The 17,970-nt window shown below is 42.6% G+C and overlaps 1 protein-coding gene across 1 annotated transcript in view; it reads left to right on the top strand.

Moving 5' to 3' along the window:
- RFX4 (regulatory factor X4) overlaps nucleotides 1-17,970 on the top strand; it is an 89,389-nt gene that overhangs the window by 54,208 nt on the left and 17,211 nt on the right. Inside the window, exons 6-12 of the mRNA XM_069763463.1 lie at nucleotides 7,755-7,968; nucleotides 8,366-8,443; nucleotides 8,530-8,693; nucleotides 11,810-11,910; nucleotides 14,802-14,860; nucleotides 15,373-15,517; nucleotides 17,095-17,189. Coding sequence (XP_069619564.1) covers nucleotides 7,755-7,968; nucleotides 8,366-8,443; nucleotides 8,530-8,693; nucleotides 11,810-11,910; nucleotides 14,802-14,860; nucleotides 15,373-15,517; nucleotides 17,095-17,189 — 856 coding nt within the window. The remainder of the gene's footprint in view (nucleotides 1-7,754; nucleotides 7,969-8,365; nucleotides 8,444-8,529; nucleotides 8,694-11,809; nucleotides 11,911-14,801; nucleotides 14,861-15,372; nucleotides 15,518-17,094; nucleotides 17,190-17,970) is intronic.

Genomic DNA, 17,970 nt, shown 5'->3' with positions numbered 1-17,970 from the left:
CTAGGCAGCTTTGAAGCTGGCCAGTTATCTAGGAATCTCTGAAGCTGGCCAGTTATCTAGGCAGCTCTGAAGCTGGCCAGTTATCTAGGCAGCTCTGAAACTGGCCAGTTATCTAGGCAGCTCTGAAGCTGGTCAGTTATCTAGGCAGCTCTGAAGCTGGCCAGTAATCTAGGCAGCACTGAAGCTGGCCAGTTATCTAGGCAGCACTGAAGCTGGTCAGTTATCTAGGCAGCTCTGAAGCTGGCCAGTTATCTAGGCAGCTCAGAAGCTGGCCAGTTATCTAGGCAGCTCTGAAGCTGGCCAGTTATCTAGGCAGCTCTGAAGCTGGCCAGTTGTCTAGGCAGCTCAGAAGCTGGCCAGTTATCTAGGCAGCTCTGAAGCTGGCCAGTTATCTAGGCAGCTTTGAAGCTGGCCAGTTATCTAGGCAGCTCTGAAGCTGGCCAGTTATCTAGGCAGCTCTGAAGCTGTCAGTTATCTAGGCAGCTCTGAAGCTGGTAAGTTATCTAGGCAGATCTGAAGCTGGTCAGTTATCTAGGCAGCTCTGAAGCTGGCCAGTTATCTAGGCAGCACTGAAGCTGGTCAGTTATCTAGGCAGCTCTGAAGCTGGTCAGTGATCTAGGCAGCTCTGAAGCTGGTCAGTTATCTAGGCAGCTCTGAAGCTGGTCAGTTATCTAGGAAGCTCTGAAGCTGGCCAGTTATCTAGGCAGCTCTGAAGCTGGTCAGTTATCTAGGAAGCTCTGAAGCTGGCCAGTTATCTAGGCAGCTCTAAAGCTGGTCAGTTATCTAGGCAGCACTGAAGCTGGCCAGTTAACTAGGCAGCTCTGAAGCTGGCCAGTTACCTAGGCAGCACTGAAGCTGGCCAGTTTTCTAGGCAGCACTGAAGCTGGTCAGTTATCTAGGCAGCTCTTAAGCTGGCCAGTTACCTAGGCAGCACTGAAGCTGGCCAGTTACCTAGGCAGATCTGAAGCGGGCCAGTTATCTAGGCAGCACTGAAGCTGGTCAGTTATCTAGGCAGCACTGAAGCTGGTCAGTTATCTAGGCAGCATTGAAGCTGGCCAGTTATCTAGGAATCTCTGAAGCTGGCCAGTTATCTAGGCAGCTCTGAAGCTGGCCAGTTATCTATGCAGCACTGAAGCTGGCCAGTTATCTAGGCAGCACTGAAGCTGGTCAGTTATCTAGGCAGCACTGAAGCTGGTCAGTTATCTAGGCAGCACTGAAGCTGGCCAGTTATCTAGGCAGCTTTGAAGCTGGCCAGTTATCTAGGAATCTCTGAAGCTGGCCAGTTATCTAGGCAGCTCTGAAGCTGGCCAGTTATCTAGGCAGCTCTGAAGCTGGTCAGTTATCTAGGCAGCTCTGAAGCTGGCCAGTTATCTAGGCAGCTCAGAAGCTGGCCAGTTTTCTAGGCAGAACTGAAGCTGGCCAGTTATCTGGGCAGCACTGAAGCTGGTCAGTTATCTAGGCAGCTCTGAAGCTGGTCAGTTATCTAGGCAGCTCTTAAGCTGGCCAGTTATCTAGGCAGCACTGAAGCTGGCCAGTTACCTAGGCAGCACTGAAGCTGGCCAGTTAACTAGGCAGATCTGAAGGTGGCCAGTTATCTAGGCAGCACTGAAGCTGGTCAGTTATCTAGGCAGCACTGAAGCTGGTCAGTTATCTAGGCAGCACTGAAGCTGGTCAGTTATCTAGGCAGCTCTTAAGCTAGACAGTTATCTAGGCAGATCTGAAGCTGGCCAGTTATCTAGGCAGCACTGAAGCTGGTCAGTTATCTAGGCAGCACTGAAGCTGGTCAGTTACCTAGACAGCTTTGAAGCTGGCCAGTTATCTAGGAATCTCTGAAGCTGGCCAGTTATCTAGGCAGCACTGAAGCTGGCCAGTTATCTAGGCAGCACTGAAGCTGGCCAGTTATCTAGGCAGCTCTGAAGCTGGCCAGTTATCTAGGCAGCTCAGAAGCTGGCCAGTTATCTAGGCAGCTTTGAAGCTGGCCAGTTATCTAGACAGCTCTGAAGCTGGCCAGTTATCTAGGCAGCACTGAAGCTGGCCAGTTATCTAGGCAGCTCTGAAGCTGGCCAGTTATCTAGGCAGCTCTGAAGCTGGTCAGTTATCTAGGCAGCTCTGAAGCTGGCCAGTTATCTAGGCAGCTCTGAAGCTGGTCAGTTATCTAGGCAGCTCTGAAGCTGGTCAGTTATCTAGGCAGCTTTTAAGCTGGACAGTTATCTAGGCAGCACTGAAGCTGGCCAGTTACCTAGGCAGCTCTGAAGCTAGCCAGTTATCAAGGCAGCTCTGAAGCTGGCCAGTTATCTAGGCAGCTCTGAAGCTAGCCAGTTATCTAGGCAGCTCTGAAGCTGGCCAGTTATCTAGGCAGCTCTGAAGCTGGTCGGTTACCTAGGCAGCTCTGAAGCTAGTCACTTATCTAGGCAGCTCTGAAGCTGGCCAGTTATCTAGGCAGCTCTGAAGCTGGCCAGTTATCTAGGCAGCTCTGAAGCTGGTCAGTTATCTAGGCAACACTGAAACTGGCCAGTTATCTAGGCAGCTCTGAAGCTGGCCAATTATCTAGGCAGCTCTGAATCTAGTCAGTTATCTAGGCAACACTGAAACTGGCCAGTTATCTAGGCAGCACTGAAGCTGGCCAGTTATCTAGGCAGCACTGAAGCTGGCCAGTTATCTAGGCAGCTCTGAAGGTGGCCAGTTATCTCGGCAGCTCTGAAGCTGGTCAGTTATCTAGGCAGCTCTGAAGCTGGCCAGTTATCTAGGCAGCTCTGAAGCTGGTCAGTTATCTAGGCAGCACTGAAGCTGGTCAGTTACCTAGGCAGCTTTGAAGCTGGCCAGTTATCTAGGAATCTCTGAAGCTGGCCAGTTATCTAGGCAGCTCTGAAACTAGCCAGTTATCTAGGCAGCTCTGAAGCTGGTCAGTTATCTAGGCAGCTCTGAAGCTGGCCAGTTATCTAGGCAGCACTGAAGCTGGCCAGTTATCTAGGCAGCACTGAAGCTGGCCAGTTATCTAGGCAGTACTGAAGCTGGCCAGTTATCTAGGCAGCACTGAAGCTGGCCAGTTATCTAGGCAGCTCTGAAGCTGGCCAGTTATCTAGGCAGCTCTGAAGCTGGCCAGTTATCTAGGCAGCACTGAAGCTGGCCAGTTATCTAGGCAGCTCTGAAGCTGGCCAGTTATCTAGGCAGCTCTGAAGCTGGCCAGTTATCTAGGCAGCACTGAAGCTGGCCAGTTATCTAGGCAGCACTGAAGCTGGCCAGTTATCTAGGCAGCTCTGAAGCTGGCCAGTTATCTAGGCAGCTCTGAAGCTGGTAAGTTATCTAGGCAGATCTGAAGCTGGTCAGTTATCTAGGCAGCACTGAAGCTGGTCAGTTATCTAGGCAGCTCTGAAGCTGGTCAGTGTTCTAGGCAGCTCTGAAGCTGGTCAGTTATCTAGGCAGCTCTGAAGCTGGTCAGTTATCTAGTCAGCTCTGAATCTGGCCAGTTATCTAGGCAGCTCTGAAGCTGGTCAGTTATCTAGGAAGCTCTGAAGCTGGCCAGTTATCTAGGCAGCTCTAAAGCTGGTCAGTTATCTAGGCAGCACTGAAGCTGGCCAGTTAACTAGGCAGCTCTGAAGCTGGCCAGTTACCTAGGCAGCACTGAAGCTGGCCAGTTATCTAGGCAGCACTGAAGCTGGTCAGTTATCTAGGCAGCTCTTAAGCTGGCCAGTTACCTAGGCAGCACTGAAGCTGGCCAGTTACCTAGGCAGATCTGAAGCGGGCCAGTCATCTAGGCAGCACTGAAGCTGGTCAGTTATCTAGCCAGCACTGAAGCTGGTCAGTTATCTAGGCAGCTTTGAAGCTGGCCAGTTAACTAGGAATCTCTGAAGCTGGCCAGTTATCGAGGCAGCTCTGAAGCTGGCCAGTTATCTATGCAGCACTGAAGCTGGCCAGTTATCTAGGCAGCACTGAAGCTGGTCAGTTATCTAGGCAGCACTGAAGCTGGTCAGTTATCTAGGTAGCACTGAGGCTGGTCAGTTATCTAGGCAGCTTTGAAGCTGGCCAGATATCTAGGAATCTCTGAAGCCGGCCAGTTATCTAGGCAGCTCTGAAGCTGGCCAGTTATCTAGGCAGCTCTGAAGCTGCTCTGTTATCTAGGCAGCTCTTAAGCTGGCCAGTTATCTAGGCAGCTCAGAAGCTGGCCAGTTTTCTAGGCAGCACTGAAGCTGGCCAGTTATCTAGGCAGCTCTGAAGCTGATCAGTTATCTAGGCAGCTCTTAAGCTGGCCAGTTATCTAGGCAGCACTGAAGCTGGTCAGTTACCTAGGCAGCACTGAAGCTGGTCACTTATCTAGGCATCTTTGAAGCTGGCCAGTTATCTAGGCAGCTCTGAAGCTGGCCAGTTATCTAGGCAGCTCTGAAGCTAATCAGTTATCTAGGCAACACTGAAACTGGCCAGTTATCTAGGCAGCACTGAAGCTGGCCAGTTATCTAGGCAGCACTGAAGCTGGCCAGTTATCTAGGCAGCTCTGAAGCTGGCCAGTTATCTCGGCAGCTCTGAAGCTGGTCAGTTATCTAGGCAGCTCTGAAGCTGGCCAGTTATCTAGGCAGCTCTGAAGCTGGTCAGTTATCTAGTCAGCACTGAAGCTGGCCAGTTATCCAGGCAGCACTGAAGCTGGCCAGTTATCTAGGCAGCTCTGAAGCTGGCCAGTTATCTAGGCAGCTCTGAAGCTGCTCGGTTACCTAGGCAGCTCTGAAGCTGGTCAGTTATCTAGGCAGCTTTGAAGCTGGCCAGTTATCTAGGCAGCACTGAAGCTGGCCAGTTATCTAGGCAGCTGTGAAGCTGGCCAGTTATCTAGGCAGCTCTGAAGCTGGTCAGTTATCTAGGCAGCTCTGAAGCTAGTCAGTTATCTAGGCAACACTGAAACTGGCCAGTTATCTCGGCAGCTCTGAAGCTGGTCAGTTATCTAGGCAGCTCTGAAGCTGGTCAGTTATCTAGGCAACACTGAAACTGGCCAGTTATCTCGGCAGCTCTGAAGCTGGTCAGTTATCTAGGCAGCTCTGAAGCTGGTCAGTTATCTAGGCAGCTCTGAAGCTAGTCAGTTATCTAGGCAACACTGAAACTGGCCAGTTATCTCGGCAGCTCTGAAGCTGGTCAGTCATCTAGGCAGCTCTGAAGCTGGCCAGTTATCTAGGCAGCTCTGAAGCTGGTCAGTTATCTAGTCAGCACTGAAGCTGGCCAGTTATCCAGGCAGCACTGAAGCTGGCCAGTTATCTAGGCAGCTCTGAAGCTGGCCAGTTATCTAGGCAGCTCTGAAGCTGGTCGGTTACCTAGGCAGCTCTGAAGCTGGTCAGTTATCTAGGCAGCTGTGAAGCTGGCCAGTTATCTAGGCAGCACTGAAGCTGGCCAGTTATCTAGGCAGCTGTGAAGCTGGCCAGTTATCTAGGCAGCTCTGAAGCTGTCAGTTATCTAGGCAGCTCTGAAGCTGGTAAGTTATCTAGGCAGATCTGAAGCTGGTCAGTTATCTAGGCAGCTCTGAAGCTAGTCAGTTATCTAGGCAGCTCTGAAGCTGGTCAGTTATCTAGGCAGCTCTGAAGCTGGTCAGTTATCTAGGCAGCTCTGAAGCTGGTCAGTTATCTAGGCAGCTCTGAAGCTGGTCAGTTATCTAGGCAGCTCTGAAGCTAGTCAGTTATCTAGGCAGCTCTGAAGCTGGTCAGTTATCTAGGCAGCTCTGAAGCTGGTCAGTTATCTAGGCAGCTCTGAAGCTGGTTAGTTATCTAGGCAGCTCTGAAGCTGGTCAGTTATCTATGCAGCTCTGAAGCTGATCGGTTTGCTGAATCTGTCCAGCTTCAGTCTCCCTGTGCTTCTCCCATGGTGTAAAGGCAAAGCTGCCTCTTGTAGCTGCAAGGGAGAGCTGCGCTGCTGCAAACATCAATCTTCAGGAGCACACCACCCAATGCAAAGCAGAAAGTCATGGATTAGTAGTGCGCTCCTGAAGAAAAGAAGCTGAGACAACCCCTAATGATGGAGAGCCACAATACCACAGTTTTTTTGTTATGCATTAACATTTCACATCGCTATGTATATTTAGAATAAATAAGAAACCTTGCAATTTTCATGCTGATCACCAGGCTCAATTTAAAACTCCTTCATCCTGTTGGACACACGGACATCAACAGAAATATACTGACTCAGACCCTGTGTTATAGCTATAAATGGCTTCTGAGCTTCTAAACTGAACATACTACTATAAGGCCAAAAGTACGGTATATTAAAGATGCAGAAGAGTTTAGCTGTGACATCACCTTTTGTGAATGGTGGATCCTGTGTTATCTACTGTATATAGAGGTGTTATCAGTCATTGTACAGGAAATGAAAGTAGGTGAGCTGTGACATCACCTATTGTAAATGCTAGATCCTGTATTATTAGTGATTATACAGGAGGGGAGGACAAGAGCTTTGACATTCCCAATTTTGAATCGTGGATCCTGTTTTACCTACTGCATACAGAAAAGTTATCAGTTATTGTGCAGAAAGAAGGTGAGGTGAGCTGTGACATCATCTATTGTGAATGGTGGATCCTGTGTTATCTACTGCATATAGAGGTGTTATCAGTCATTGTACAGGAGGAGGAGGAGGTGATCTGTGACATCACTTAATGTGAATGGTGGATCCTGTGTTATCTACTGTATATAGAGGTGTTATCAGTCATTGTACAGGAGGAGGAGGTGAGCTGTGATATCACCTACTGTGAATGGTGGATCCTGTGTTATCTACTGTACATAGAGGTGTTATCAGTCATTGTACAGGAGGAGGAGGTGAGCTGTGACATCATCCATTGTGAATGGTGCATCCTGTGTTATTTACTGTATATAGAGGTGTTATCAGTCATTGTACAGGAGGAGGAGGTGAGCTGTGACACCACCTATTGTGAATGGTGGATCCTGTGTTATCTGCTGTATATAGAGGTGTTATCAGTCACTGTACAGGAGGAGGAAGAGGTGAGCTGTGACATCACCTATTGTGAATGGTGGATCCTGTGTTATATACTGTATATAGAGGTGTTATCAGTCATTGTACAGGAGGAGGAGGTGAGCTGTGACATCACATATTGTGAATGGTGGATCCTGTGTTATCTACTGTATATAGAGGTGTTATCAGTCATTGTACAGGAGGAGGTGAGCTGTGACATCACCTATTGTGAATGGTGGATCCTGTGTTATCTGCTGTATATAGAAGTGTTATCAGTCACTGTACAGGAGGAGGTGAGCTGTGACATCACCTATTGTATATGGTCGATCCTGTGTAATATACTGTATATAGAGGTGTTTTCAGTCATTGTACTGTAGGAGGAGATGAATTGTGATATCACCTATTGTATATGGTTGATGCTGTGTAATCTACTGCATATAGAGATGTTATGAGTATTTGTACAATTGGAGGTGAGCTGTGACATCACCTATTGTAAATGGTGGATCCTGTGTAATCTACTATATATAGGGGTATTACCTGTAATTGAAACCCTGTATGTGATGATAATGAGACTGCTGAAAGTCATCTGTAACAATTAACAAATGTGAATCTTGTATTAGACCTAGAGGCCATTGTCAAAGCTGCGATATTCTGTGATAATAGGTGATATAGGAAATTGAAAAAAACCCCATCAAAATGGAAATAAAATAAATGTAATATAATAACCTGATTTAACAACTGGTCATTTTCTGATGACACATTTTTTATGTCATTGTGTTACACAGCTTGTACTTAGATGCTGTAACATTGTCTTCTGCCAGGTATCATTATTATGGCATTGCCGTCAAAGAAAGCTCCCAGTATTATGACGTTATGTACTCCAAGAAAGGAGCAGCATGGGTGAATGAGACGGGGAAAAAAGAAGTCACCAAACAGACAGTGGCGTATTCACCCCGATCCAAGCTCGGAACATTACTGCCTGAATTCCCAAATGTCAAAGATCTAAATCTGCCATCCAGCATCCCAGAAGAAAAGGTATCTATAAAGCCAAATTAGTTCCCCCGGAGCCTCTTGTCTACTCATTTAGATCCATCACTAGAAATGGCAAGAGAGGAGAAAAACAAGACAAAAAGCGAACTCGTCAGCGTAATAACATCAGGTCCAGCGTAATAACATTAGGATAGCCATTGTTGCTGCTGCAGACCCAGTGAGAAAATTGGGGCCAAGTCCTGGCTGTTCTTGTCCTCTTTGCTCTTGGGTGGTGAGAAGACCCTATGGAGGAACTACAAAGTTAGGTTCTTAGAAAGAGGAGATAGGTCCAAGAATAGTGTCCACCTAGGTGGCACCGTAATGGGGACCCAATATGCCCCTACTTATGAGACCCTATCTGTTCTAAGTCCCTTTAATGAAAAAAAAGTTTATTTTTTTCCAGATTTCGACATTTATAATGATGTATCGAACTCACTGCCAAAGGATTCTGGACACTGTCATACGAGCCAACTTTGACGAGGTACGGTGGAAGTGGATGTCATTACGGTGCTTGTGCGCGGTTGTGATGTATTATATTTACATTGCATAAGCTTTTTTTATTTCCAGGTTCAAAGTTTTCTTCTGCACTTTTGGCAAGGCATGCCGCCCCACATGCTGCCAGTCCTCGGCTCGTCCACAGTGGTGAATATTGTGGGAGTGTGTGATTCCATACTGTATAAAGCAATCTCTGGTGTCTTGATGCCAACTGTATTACAAGCATTGCCTGACAGGTTGGTGTGTATTAATGTCATCTTGTACCATATATATCCTGTGGTTGAATGGAACATACCCCACAGCAAATTAGTTTTGGATTAGGCAGAGATAGAGCACTACGTGGCCAATGATACCAACAATAGTAATGACAGCTGCAGAAGAAGAGTGAGCTGACCTTGTCAGGGAAAGTGACTTGTCTACTTATACACTGTGTGCAGAATTATTCGGCAAGTTGTATTTTGATCACATGATACTTTTTATACATGTTGTCCTACTCCAAGCTGTTCAGGCTTGAGAGCCAACTACCAATTAAGTAAATCAGGTGATGTGCATCTCTGTGATGAGAAGGGTGTTGTCTAATGACATCAGAACCATATATAAGGTGTGCTTAATTATTAGGCAACTTCCTTTCCTTTAGCAAAATGGGTCAGAGATTTGACGGGCTCTGAAAAGTCCAAAATCGTGAGATGTCTTGCAGAGGGACGCAACAGTTGTGAAATTGCCAAACTTTTGAAGCGTGATCACCGAACAATCAAGCGTTTCATGGAAAATAGCCAACAGGGCTAAAACGCGTGTTGGGCAAAAGAGGGCACAAAATAACTGCCCATGAATTGTGGAAAATCAAGCGTGAAGCTGCCGAGATGCCATTTGCCACCAGTTTTGCCATATTTCAGAGCTGAAACATTACTGGAGTAACAAAAAGCACAAGGTGTGCAATACTCGGGGACATGGCCAAGGTAAGGAAGGCTGAAAAACGACCACCTGTGAACAAGAAACATAAGATAAAACGTCAAGACTGGGCCAAGAAATATCTTCAGACTGACTTTTCAAAGGTTTTATGGACTGATGAAATGAGAGTGACTCTTGATGGTCAGATGGCTGGGCAGAGGCTGGATCAGTAAAGGGCAGAGAGCTCCACTCCGACTCAGACGCCAGCAAGGTGGAGGTGGGGGACTGGTATGGGCTGGTATCATCAAAGATGAACTTGTGGGACCTTTTCAGGTTGAGAATGGAGTGAAGCTCAACTCCCAGACCTACTGCCAGTTTCTGGAAGACAACTTCTTCAAGCAGTGTTACAGGAAGAAGTCGGTATCGTTCAAGAAAAACCTGATTTTCATGCAGGACAATGCTCCATCACATGCCTCCAACTACTCCACAGCGTGGCTGGCCAGTAAAGCTCTCAAAGAAGAAAAAATAATGACATGGCCCCCTTGTTCACCTGATCTGAACCCCCATAGAGAACCTGTGGTCCCTCATATAATGTGAGATCTACAGGGAGGGATAACAGTCCACCTCTCGGAACAGTGTCTGGAGGCTGTGGTGGCCGCTGCACGCAATGTTCATCGTAAACAGATCAAGCAACTGACAGAATCTATGGATGGAGGCTGCTGAGTGTCATCATAAAGAAAGGGGGCTATATTGGTCACTAATTTTTTGGGGGTTTTGTTTTTGCATGTCAGAAATGTTTATTTCTAAATTTTGTGCAGTTATATTGGTTTACCTGGAAAAAATAAACAAGTGAGATGGGAATATATTTGGTTTTTATTAAGTTGCCTAATAATTCTGCACAGTAATAGTTACCTGCACAAACAGATATCCTCCTAAGATAGCCAAATCTAAAAAAAAAGCCACCCCAACTTCCAAAAATATTAAGCTTTGATATTTACGAGTCTTTTGGGTTGATTGAGAACATAGTTGTTGATCAATAATAAAAATAATCCTCTAAAATACAACTTGCCTAATAATTCTGCACACAGTGTAATTTTCTAGAAATGGCCATACGTAGTCAGGAGCTGTCGTCTGAACATTCTCGGGAATCATGATAATATTGGCAGCAGCAAGAGTTAGCTGACTTTGTAGGGGATAGTAAGTTTTCTACAAGTAGCCATACACATTAAATAGTTGTCTCACGATCACTCATGATAATCAGGATGACTGTGGTAGCAGTAGGAGTAAAGGGAGTTGACCTTGTTGAAGACAGTGACTTTGTTTTGATTTTCTAAAGCGTCCATAAGCATTAAATAGCTGTGATCTAAACATTCATCAAAATTATGATAAGAATGGAAGCAGCAGGATAAGAGTTAGCAGATTTTGTCACAGACAGTGACTTGTCTACTTTTGATTTTTCTAAAAGTGGCCATATCTATTACATAGCTGTACTCTGAACACTCATGAGAATCATAATAATAATGGCAGCAGCATAAGAAGAGTTAGTTGATCTTGCAGGGGATAGTGACTTTTTTTTTTACAAACAGCCATACATATTAAATGGTTGACTTCCGATCGGCAATAAAGATAATATTGGTAGCAGCAGGAGAAAAGGGAGCTGACTTTGTTAAAGACAGTGACTGATTTAGTAAAAATGGCCGTACACATTAAATAGCTGAACAGTGAACACTAATGAGAACCAAGATAGTAATGGCAGCAGCAGAAGAAGAGTTAGTTGATCTTGTAGGGGATAGTGACTTTTTTTTACAAACAGCCATACATATTAAATGGTTGACTTCCGATCAGTCGTGGCAATAAAGATAATGTTGGTAGCAGCAGGAGAAAAGGGAGCTGACTTTGTTAAAGACAGTGACTGATTTAGTAAAAATGGCCGTACACATTAAACAGCTGAACAGTGAACACTAATGAGAACCAAGATAGTAATGGCAGCAGAAGAAGAAGAGTTAGTTGATCTTGTAGGGGAGAGTGACTTTCCAACTTTTCCGTCGAACCTCATATACGCATATATGCTAGACTTGGCCTCGCTTTCATGTTTTTGCTAAATAGAGAGGAAATAAGAAACTGCCTGAATCCTCTGTCAAAAGCTTATCTTCTCCTAGAGCATAGGATCAAACCTATTTAAATTCAACATGCCCGATCCTTCTTTCCCCTGATATGTTTTATCCCCTGGTGTGACTGAAACTACTGCACCCCTAAATCTACTAACATCTATATCACACATGTAAAAACCGTTGTGTAGACTCCACCCCCAATTTTTTTGACCCCGCCCCCGAGGAACACATTATCTCTAGCAATTCCCTGTAGGTCAGGTTGGAGAAACACTGGTATAGTTTAAGGCTTTCTCTTTAGGTTTAAACTTCTTTCTATATATTTATAATAACTTTAATTTTTTTTTATCCTTAAGTTTGACGCAAGTAATACGAAAATTTGCGAAACAGCTGGATGAATGGCTAAAAGTGGCTCTTCACGACCTTCCCGAAAATTTACGAAATATCAAATTTGAGCGTAGGTATTGATTATATTTGTGCCTTTTTGCCTTATGTGTATAAGAGAGCATACTCTAGACTTAGCAATCTCTCGTTAATCAACTTTTCCTCACCGCAGACATGTTATTCCTCAGTTATTCCTCCTGGAAAATGGAAGACTAAATTGACCACTGAGTGTCCTTGTCGATAGGGTACAACCCTAACACAGTCTGACTGTCACGCCTATTGACAGGTGCACTAGCAAAACCCTGTTTTCAAATGATTCAGACGTTTCCAGGAGGCACAACAGAGGGACAGCATAATTCAAAAAGCTAGAGAAAATCTTTAGTTATACAGAATTGTTAAGGGATTTTTAGCGTCGCAGCTTCACATATATTCGCCTTTGTACATAATCCTGATTAAACTATCCACCTAATGCGCCTAATCTCCCAATATTCCTATAATGTTTGGGTAGGTGGCGGCTTAATTAATATTTGTAAAGGGCTTTTATGAGCGTATTTGTAGTGTCCTTCATTATGGCACCTTCCATTCAATGGCTTCAGTAATGCTATTTCCCTGTGTTGTAAAAGGCTCTTACTCAATCCTCAGAAATAAAAGGCGCAGATTATTATTGCCATGTACCGGCCGATGTTATCAGATGACTTGGTCTCAGCAGGCAGTCGGCCCTTTCCGCCTGTTCTCGGGGATCCTGCGGTGGATGAAGCCCATCACCTGCACATAAATCCTTTCTAATTTCAAAGCTTAGACGCTTTCTCCATTAAGGAGAACTGTTCAGCATCATCCAGTAATTAAGAAAAGGGATTAGCTGCTGATCAATACCGGGAGCCAGGAGGAGGAGGAGGAGGATGTGGTACCAGGGCTAATCAGCAGCATAATAACCTAATATTAAGAACCGCGCAATATGGGAATATTCAAATAGCAAAAACAACCCCCCAAAAAATGTATTTTTTTAAATTGGATTATTTTTTTTAAAATAAAATAGTTCATTATTTTTAATAGCAAAAACGGAGAACAGGGTGACGGGGGGCAACTCATTAGGGCCATATGGTTTCAATTAGGCACAAGGGGTACTTGTCTTCAGTTAGAATAGTGAGAATATATGTCTTTAGTTTGAGGACAGATGTAGATAGATAGATGGATATAGATAATAGATAGATAGATAGATAGATAATAGATAGATAGATAATTAATAGATAGATAGATAATAGATAGATAGATAGATAGATAGATAGATAGATAGATAGATAATAGATAGATAGATAATTAATAGATAGATAGATAATAGATAGATAGATAGATAGATAGATAGATAGATAGATAGATAGATAGATAGATAGATAGATAGATAGAGATAGATAATAGATAGATAGATAGATAGATAGATAGATAGATAGATAGATAGATAATAGATATAAGATAGATAGATAGATAGATAGAAAGATAGATAGATAGATAGATAGATAGATAGATAGATAGATAGATAGATAGATAATAGATAGACAAATAGTTGAAAGATAATAGATAGATCGATAAATATAGATAGTTAATAGATAGGCAATAGATAATAGATAGATGATAGATAGACGATAGAAAATAGATAGATAATAGTTAATAGATAGATAATAGATAGATGATAGATAAATAATAGATAGATAATAGATAGATAAATAGTAGATAATAGATAGATAATAGATAGATTGATATAGATAGTTAATAGATAGAGGATAGATATACAATAAATAGATAATAGTTAATAGATAGATAGATAATAGATAGATGATAGATAATAGATAGATAATAGATCGATAGATAAATAGTAGATAATAGATAGATAATAGATCGATAGATAAATAGTAGATAATAGATAGATAATAGATAGATCGATAAATATAGATAGATAGATAGATAGATAGATAGATAGATAGATAGATAATGGATAATAAAAGGAATAATGAAAAAAATTACTAAACCTGTGTCACATAAATGGCTCACAGCTTTGCGAAGGGAGGTACTCCTTAGGAAAAAGGGCAGAACCACATCAAGATATACCTTCCAGGACTGACAAAAGACCAAACCCAAATTCTGCTTTTTATTAGATCAAGGCTACACCCACATTCCTCCCCATGGTGAGCTCATATGGGGGCTAGTTGTGGGATGGGCTAAATACTTTGGAATTTTTTGGGATTGGAGATCCCAGGCGGTAGATATTGTCGTCATGTTTCTTAATGTGATTTTACTAGTCCAAAGAGATAAAACCTGGCATGGATAGCATCATCCATGGGACCAATATTAAGCTGAGTTCTGCCAGATTTACAGTGATGTGAGTGAATGCGTTTATGTTTGTCCCTTCTCTACGTCACCAAAGATATATCTCCCTTTAATCATCCCCAATATTCATCACTGACCACTGGCTCCAATAGGTCTGGGAACTGTGCTTTGATTAGAGGAAGCTTATTTTTGGGAAGTGTACTGCCCAGCCTCTTTGTAAACGAATATCAGTCTTGGTATTTTTTTCCCAGAGAAAATTTCCTGTTGTCATTACATGTTCACTGCAGGAGACCCCTACTTCAATGGAGGCTGAAATGTTCGTGCTCTCTCACTTTTTCCAGTTATAATTAGTTTCTCTCTTCCCCAGCTACAATTAATCCCATATGTTCAACGTGGAGTCCTACTTCAATGGAGGTTGAACTGTTAGTTCTTTCTCACTTCCACAGCTCCAGAGATTTCTTGTGGATTTTATTTTTTTCTCTATGACATGAAAAAATAGATGATAGATAAATAGACCATAAAATTTACGCTATTTTTGCACATTTTTCATTATTCACCTGGTCACGTTGTATTAGATCATTGCGGTTCGAATCTCAAAAGTTGAAATAAATCCTCTTAATCTGTGTCTTTTTTTACTCTCAGTGTCAAAAAGGTTTTCCCAAATTCTTCGACGACAGACGTCATTAAACCACTTATGTCAAGTGAGTATTCTTCTGTAATATATTAATACACTCCATGGGCCAAACGAGTCCTAGTTAAAATGTGTCAAAAAAAAAAACAGAGCTAGCTCCGATCCCGATCAGAAATACTCAGATGCCGGCTATGTAACAGAGTCGGTCCCCGCGCTGTGATGGAGCATGACCAACAGTCTTTTGTGGCCGCCATTGCCGAGGGGTTAAAGTTGTTGCGCTTCCAGTGAGTGAGTGATCGAAATTAATCTATTCAGGAACCTGCAGAAAGTGTTCAATTATCCCACAGCACTCCCACAGGAGAAATGATGCATTACATCGTACTCCCTACAAGTCAATAATTTGTTCTTCCACATCTATTGTAAAAAGTAGATGTTTTAATATTTTTTGCATCAAGTATTGGTGAGTTCTGCCTGTTGCGTTCCAATTGGATTTATATTACCAATATTTGCATGTTTCAAAATTTTCACCTTTCTTTTATTACATTTACGTGACACATTATGTATTTTTGTATGATTTTTCAGGCGTCACGAACGGTCATACACAGCGCCGACATCACATTTCAGATGCTGGAAGACTGGAGAAACGTTGACCTTAATAGTATTACCAAACAGAGTCTATATACTATAGAAGATTCCCGAGATGAGCACAGAAAACTTATTATTCAGTGTAAGAGATGCGATGGGGTCATAAAGTATTGGGGTATTACTCATACAGTAACATCCAAATTAAAAGAGGTTGACCGCCTTCTTCCAGAAACAGCTTCACTCCTGTCCTGTACCGGGTTGTGTCTGGTATTGCGGCTCAGCTATATCCAAGTGAATGGGGCTAAGCTGCAGTACCACACACAACCTTTGGAAAAGTGTGGCGCTGTTACTGGAGCGAATAGGGAAGAAGAGCGGCACTCTTTTTGTTTCTAGGTGCACAGATAGGGTCCCAACCCGTAACCTATAAAAAGTCCAAGAATCCGGCACTCTATTTGGTAAGTTTATCACAGCCTGAAGAAGGTGTACAAAATGGCTGTTATGGGCAAGGAGTCATAATCAGCAAAAATGGGCAGAGGACTTTAGTGTATGTCGGGGGGAACTGAGACTATAGGAGCCCGCAGGGTGACGACGTCTGTCAATGAGGAAACCAGCCCGTCTGGGGTCTGGCACCATAATGGAGCTTAAATATGCATGGGAACGCAGAGTTCCGGTTCGCGGGAATGGAAGTGACGTTTCGCCGAAGCCCCTCGTGTGAGTGCAAGTTCGTACATATGTGAGTGTCATATAACTCGCCATGGAGCATTGTGGAACGCTTCTCTGGAGTCTTTTCTTTGCTTTTTTCTTTATGTTTTCTTTATTTTTTATTTATTTTAGCTTTATTTTTTTCTTTACTTTTTCTTTATTTTTTTCTTCACCTTTTCTTTATTTTTTTATTTTTTCTTTATTTTTTTCTTTACCTTTTCTTTATTTTTTTTATTTCTTATTTATTTTTTTCTTTACCATTGTTCTTTACTTTCTCAAATTTCTCTTATTTTCCCTTTTCTTTATTTTATCTTTATTTTCCCTCATTTTTATTTTTTTCTTTATTTTTCCTCATTTTTTATTTTTTCTTTATCCCATAAAGCTCAACGGCAGGTCATATGACAATCATTTTGTGTACACCTGGTGAAGGTCTGACGACCAAAACGTTTTGTTCACTTGCTTCATGCTATGAAACAAATTACCAAATAGAATGCCGGATTCTTAGACTCTTTATATGTTACTGGAGCTAATGTTTGTGGTCTTTAAAAGAGGGCGATGCTCATTGGATAAGCAGGAAGACACACCCTCCCAAAGAATCCTGTGAGCACCACCCCATTGGTAAAAACCATAAATATTACCGCTAAATAAAAAGGCCCTTAACTCTGGAACCGTATTACAGATTAAAAAAAAATATTGCATACTCACTGGCGAAAAAAATAAGTAAAAACTGGTCAATTTTTCATTTAGTGACAGGTCTCCTTTAAGAGCATATGGATATCAAGAGGAGGATTCCACCATGATTAGAAAAGAAGGCTATTGACATAATTGAGTGTCCAGAGGGAGGTCCTGATTTATTTTGGTGTCCCCTCCTCTTTGTGTAATCACTCTCTACTGAAATGTAGTGCCCATCTTGTTTAATTACCTATGTATGAGTCGAGGTATATACTGTATTTTTATGAGGCATGACCAGAATATCCAAAAAGTGTACATCTGTGACTTGTATTTTTTGGGTTGCAGTGTATCAGGAGTTTGACCATTTATTGGAAGAACAGTCTCCAATTGAATCATACATTGATTGGTTGGATTCCATGGTGGACAGATGTGTTGTGAAGGTAAGTTTATGGACGTTTGATATAGTTTAATGTATATATATTGATCGAGAATTAGTTCTATGTCTATAATAGTCCTTTTCAGAGGAAAACATTTCAGGTAAAACAACAATGCCATAACTCCCACTGTTATGTATTATTGTGACAATTTCTTAAAGGAATTTGTCGCTTTCCATAAATATACAATTTCTTTACATGGTATAAATTTAGCCGTTCTCCTGAATCCGGAATTGTTTTTCTTTTGTTCCTGCGCCTCACGATTCCTGAGATATGGCCCTCTCTTCCCTGTATATAAATCTATTCTTTTGATCTAACTGGGCGTGGTTACCAGGAAAACCCCCGAAAGAACAGTTGAATGCCACGCCCACTTAGCTAACAAGATTACATTTATATACAAGAAAGAAGGGGCCATATCTCAGGAACGGAGAGGCGCAGGAACAAAAGAAAAATGCCGCTGGATTCAGGAGAAGAGCGGCATTTACTACAAGTAAAAAAATTACATATTTATGGAAAGTGATAAGTTCTCCTTTAATAGGACTTTTCTGTTTTATTAAATACATGTTCTCTTTAAGAAATAACTATTCTGGGTCATCTTTTCTCTGAACTCTCTGTTGTGCCAATCCTGTGTTATACCGCCCAGAAATGTTTCAATAATTGACAAGTGGGTGTTACCATTTGGGATGTGTGTCCCTATACTGTCTGACGCAATTGTCTCTAATTTGACAGTTTTAGCATGTTGGAACATAGCCTAATTGGTAACACCCACTGACCAATTAATTCATAC

This window comes from Ranitomeya imitator, chromosome 4 (genome assembly GCF_032444005.1).
Source record: "Ranitomeya imitator isolate aRanImi1 chromosome 4, aRanImi1.pri, whole genome shotgun sequence".
Classification (NCBI taxonomy): Eukaryota; Metazoa; Chordata; class Amphibia; order Anura; family Dendrobatidae; genus Ranitomeya; species Ranitomeya imitator.
The sequence above is the reverse complement of the archived record's forward strand: the minus strand, read 5'-3'. Positions and strand labels throughout refer to the sequence as shown.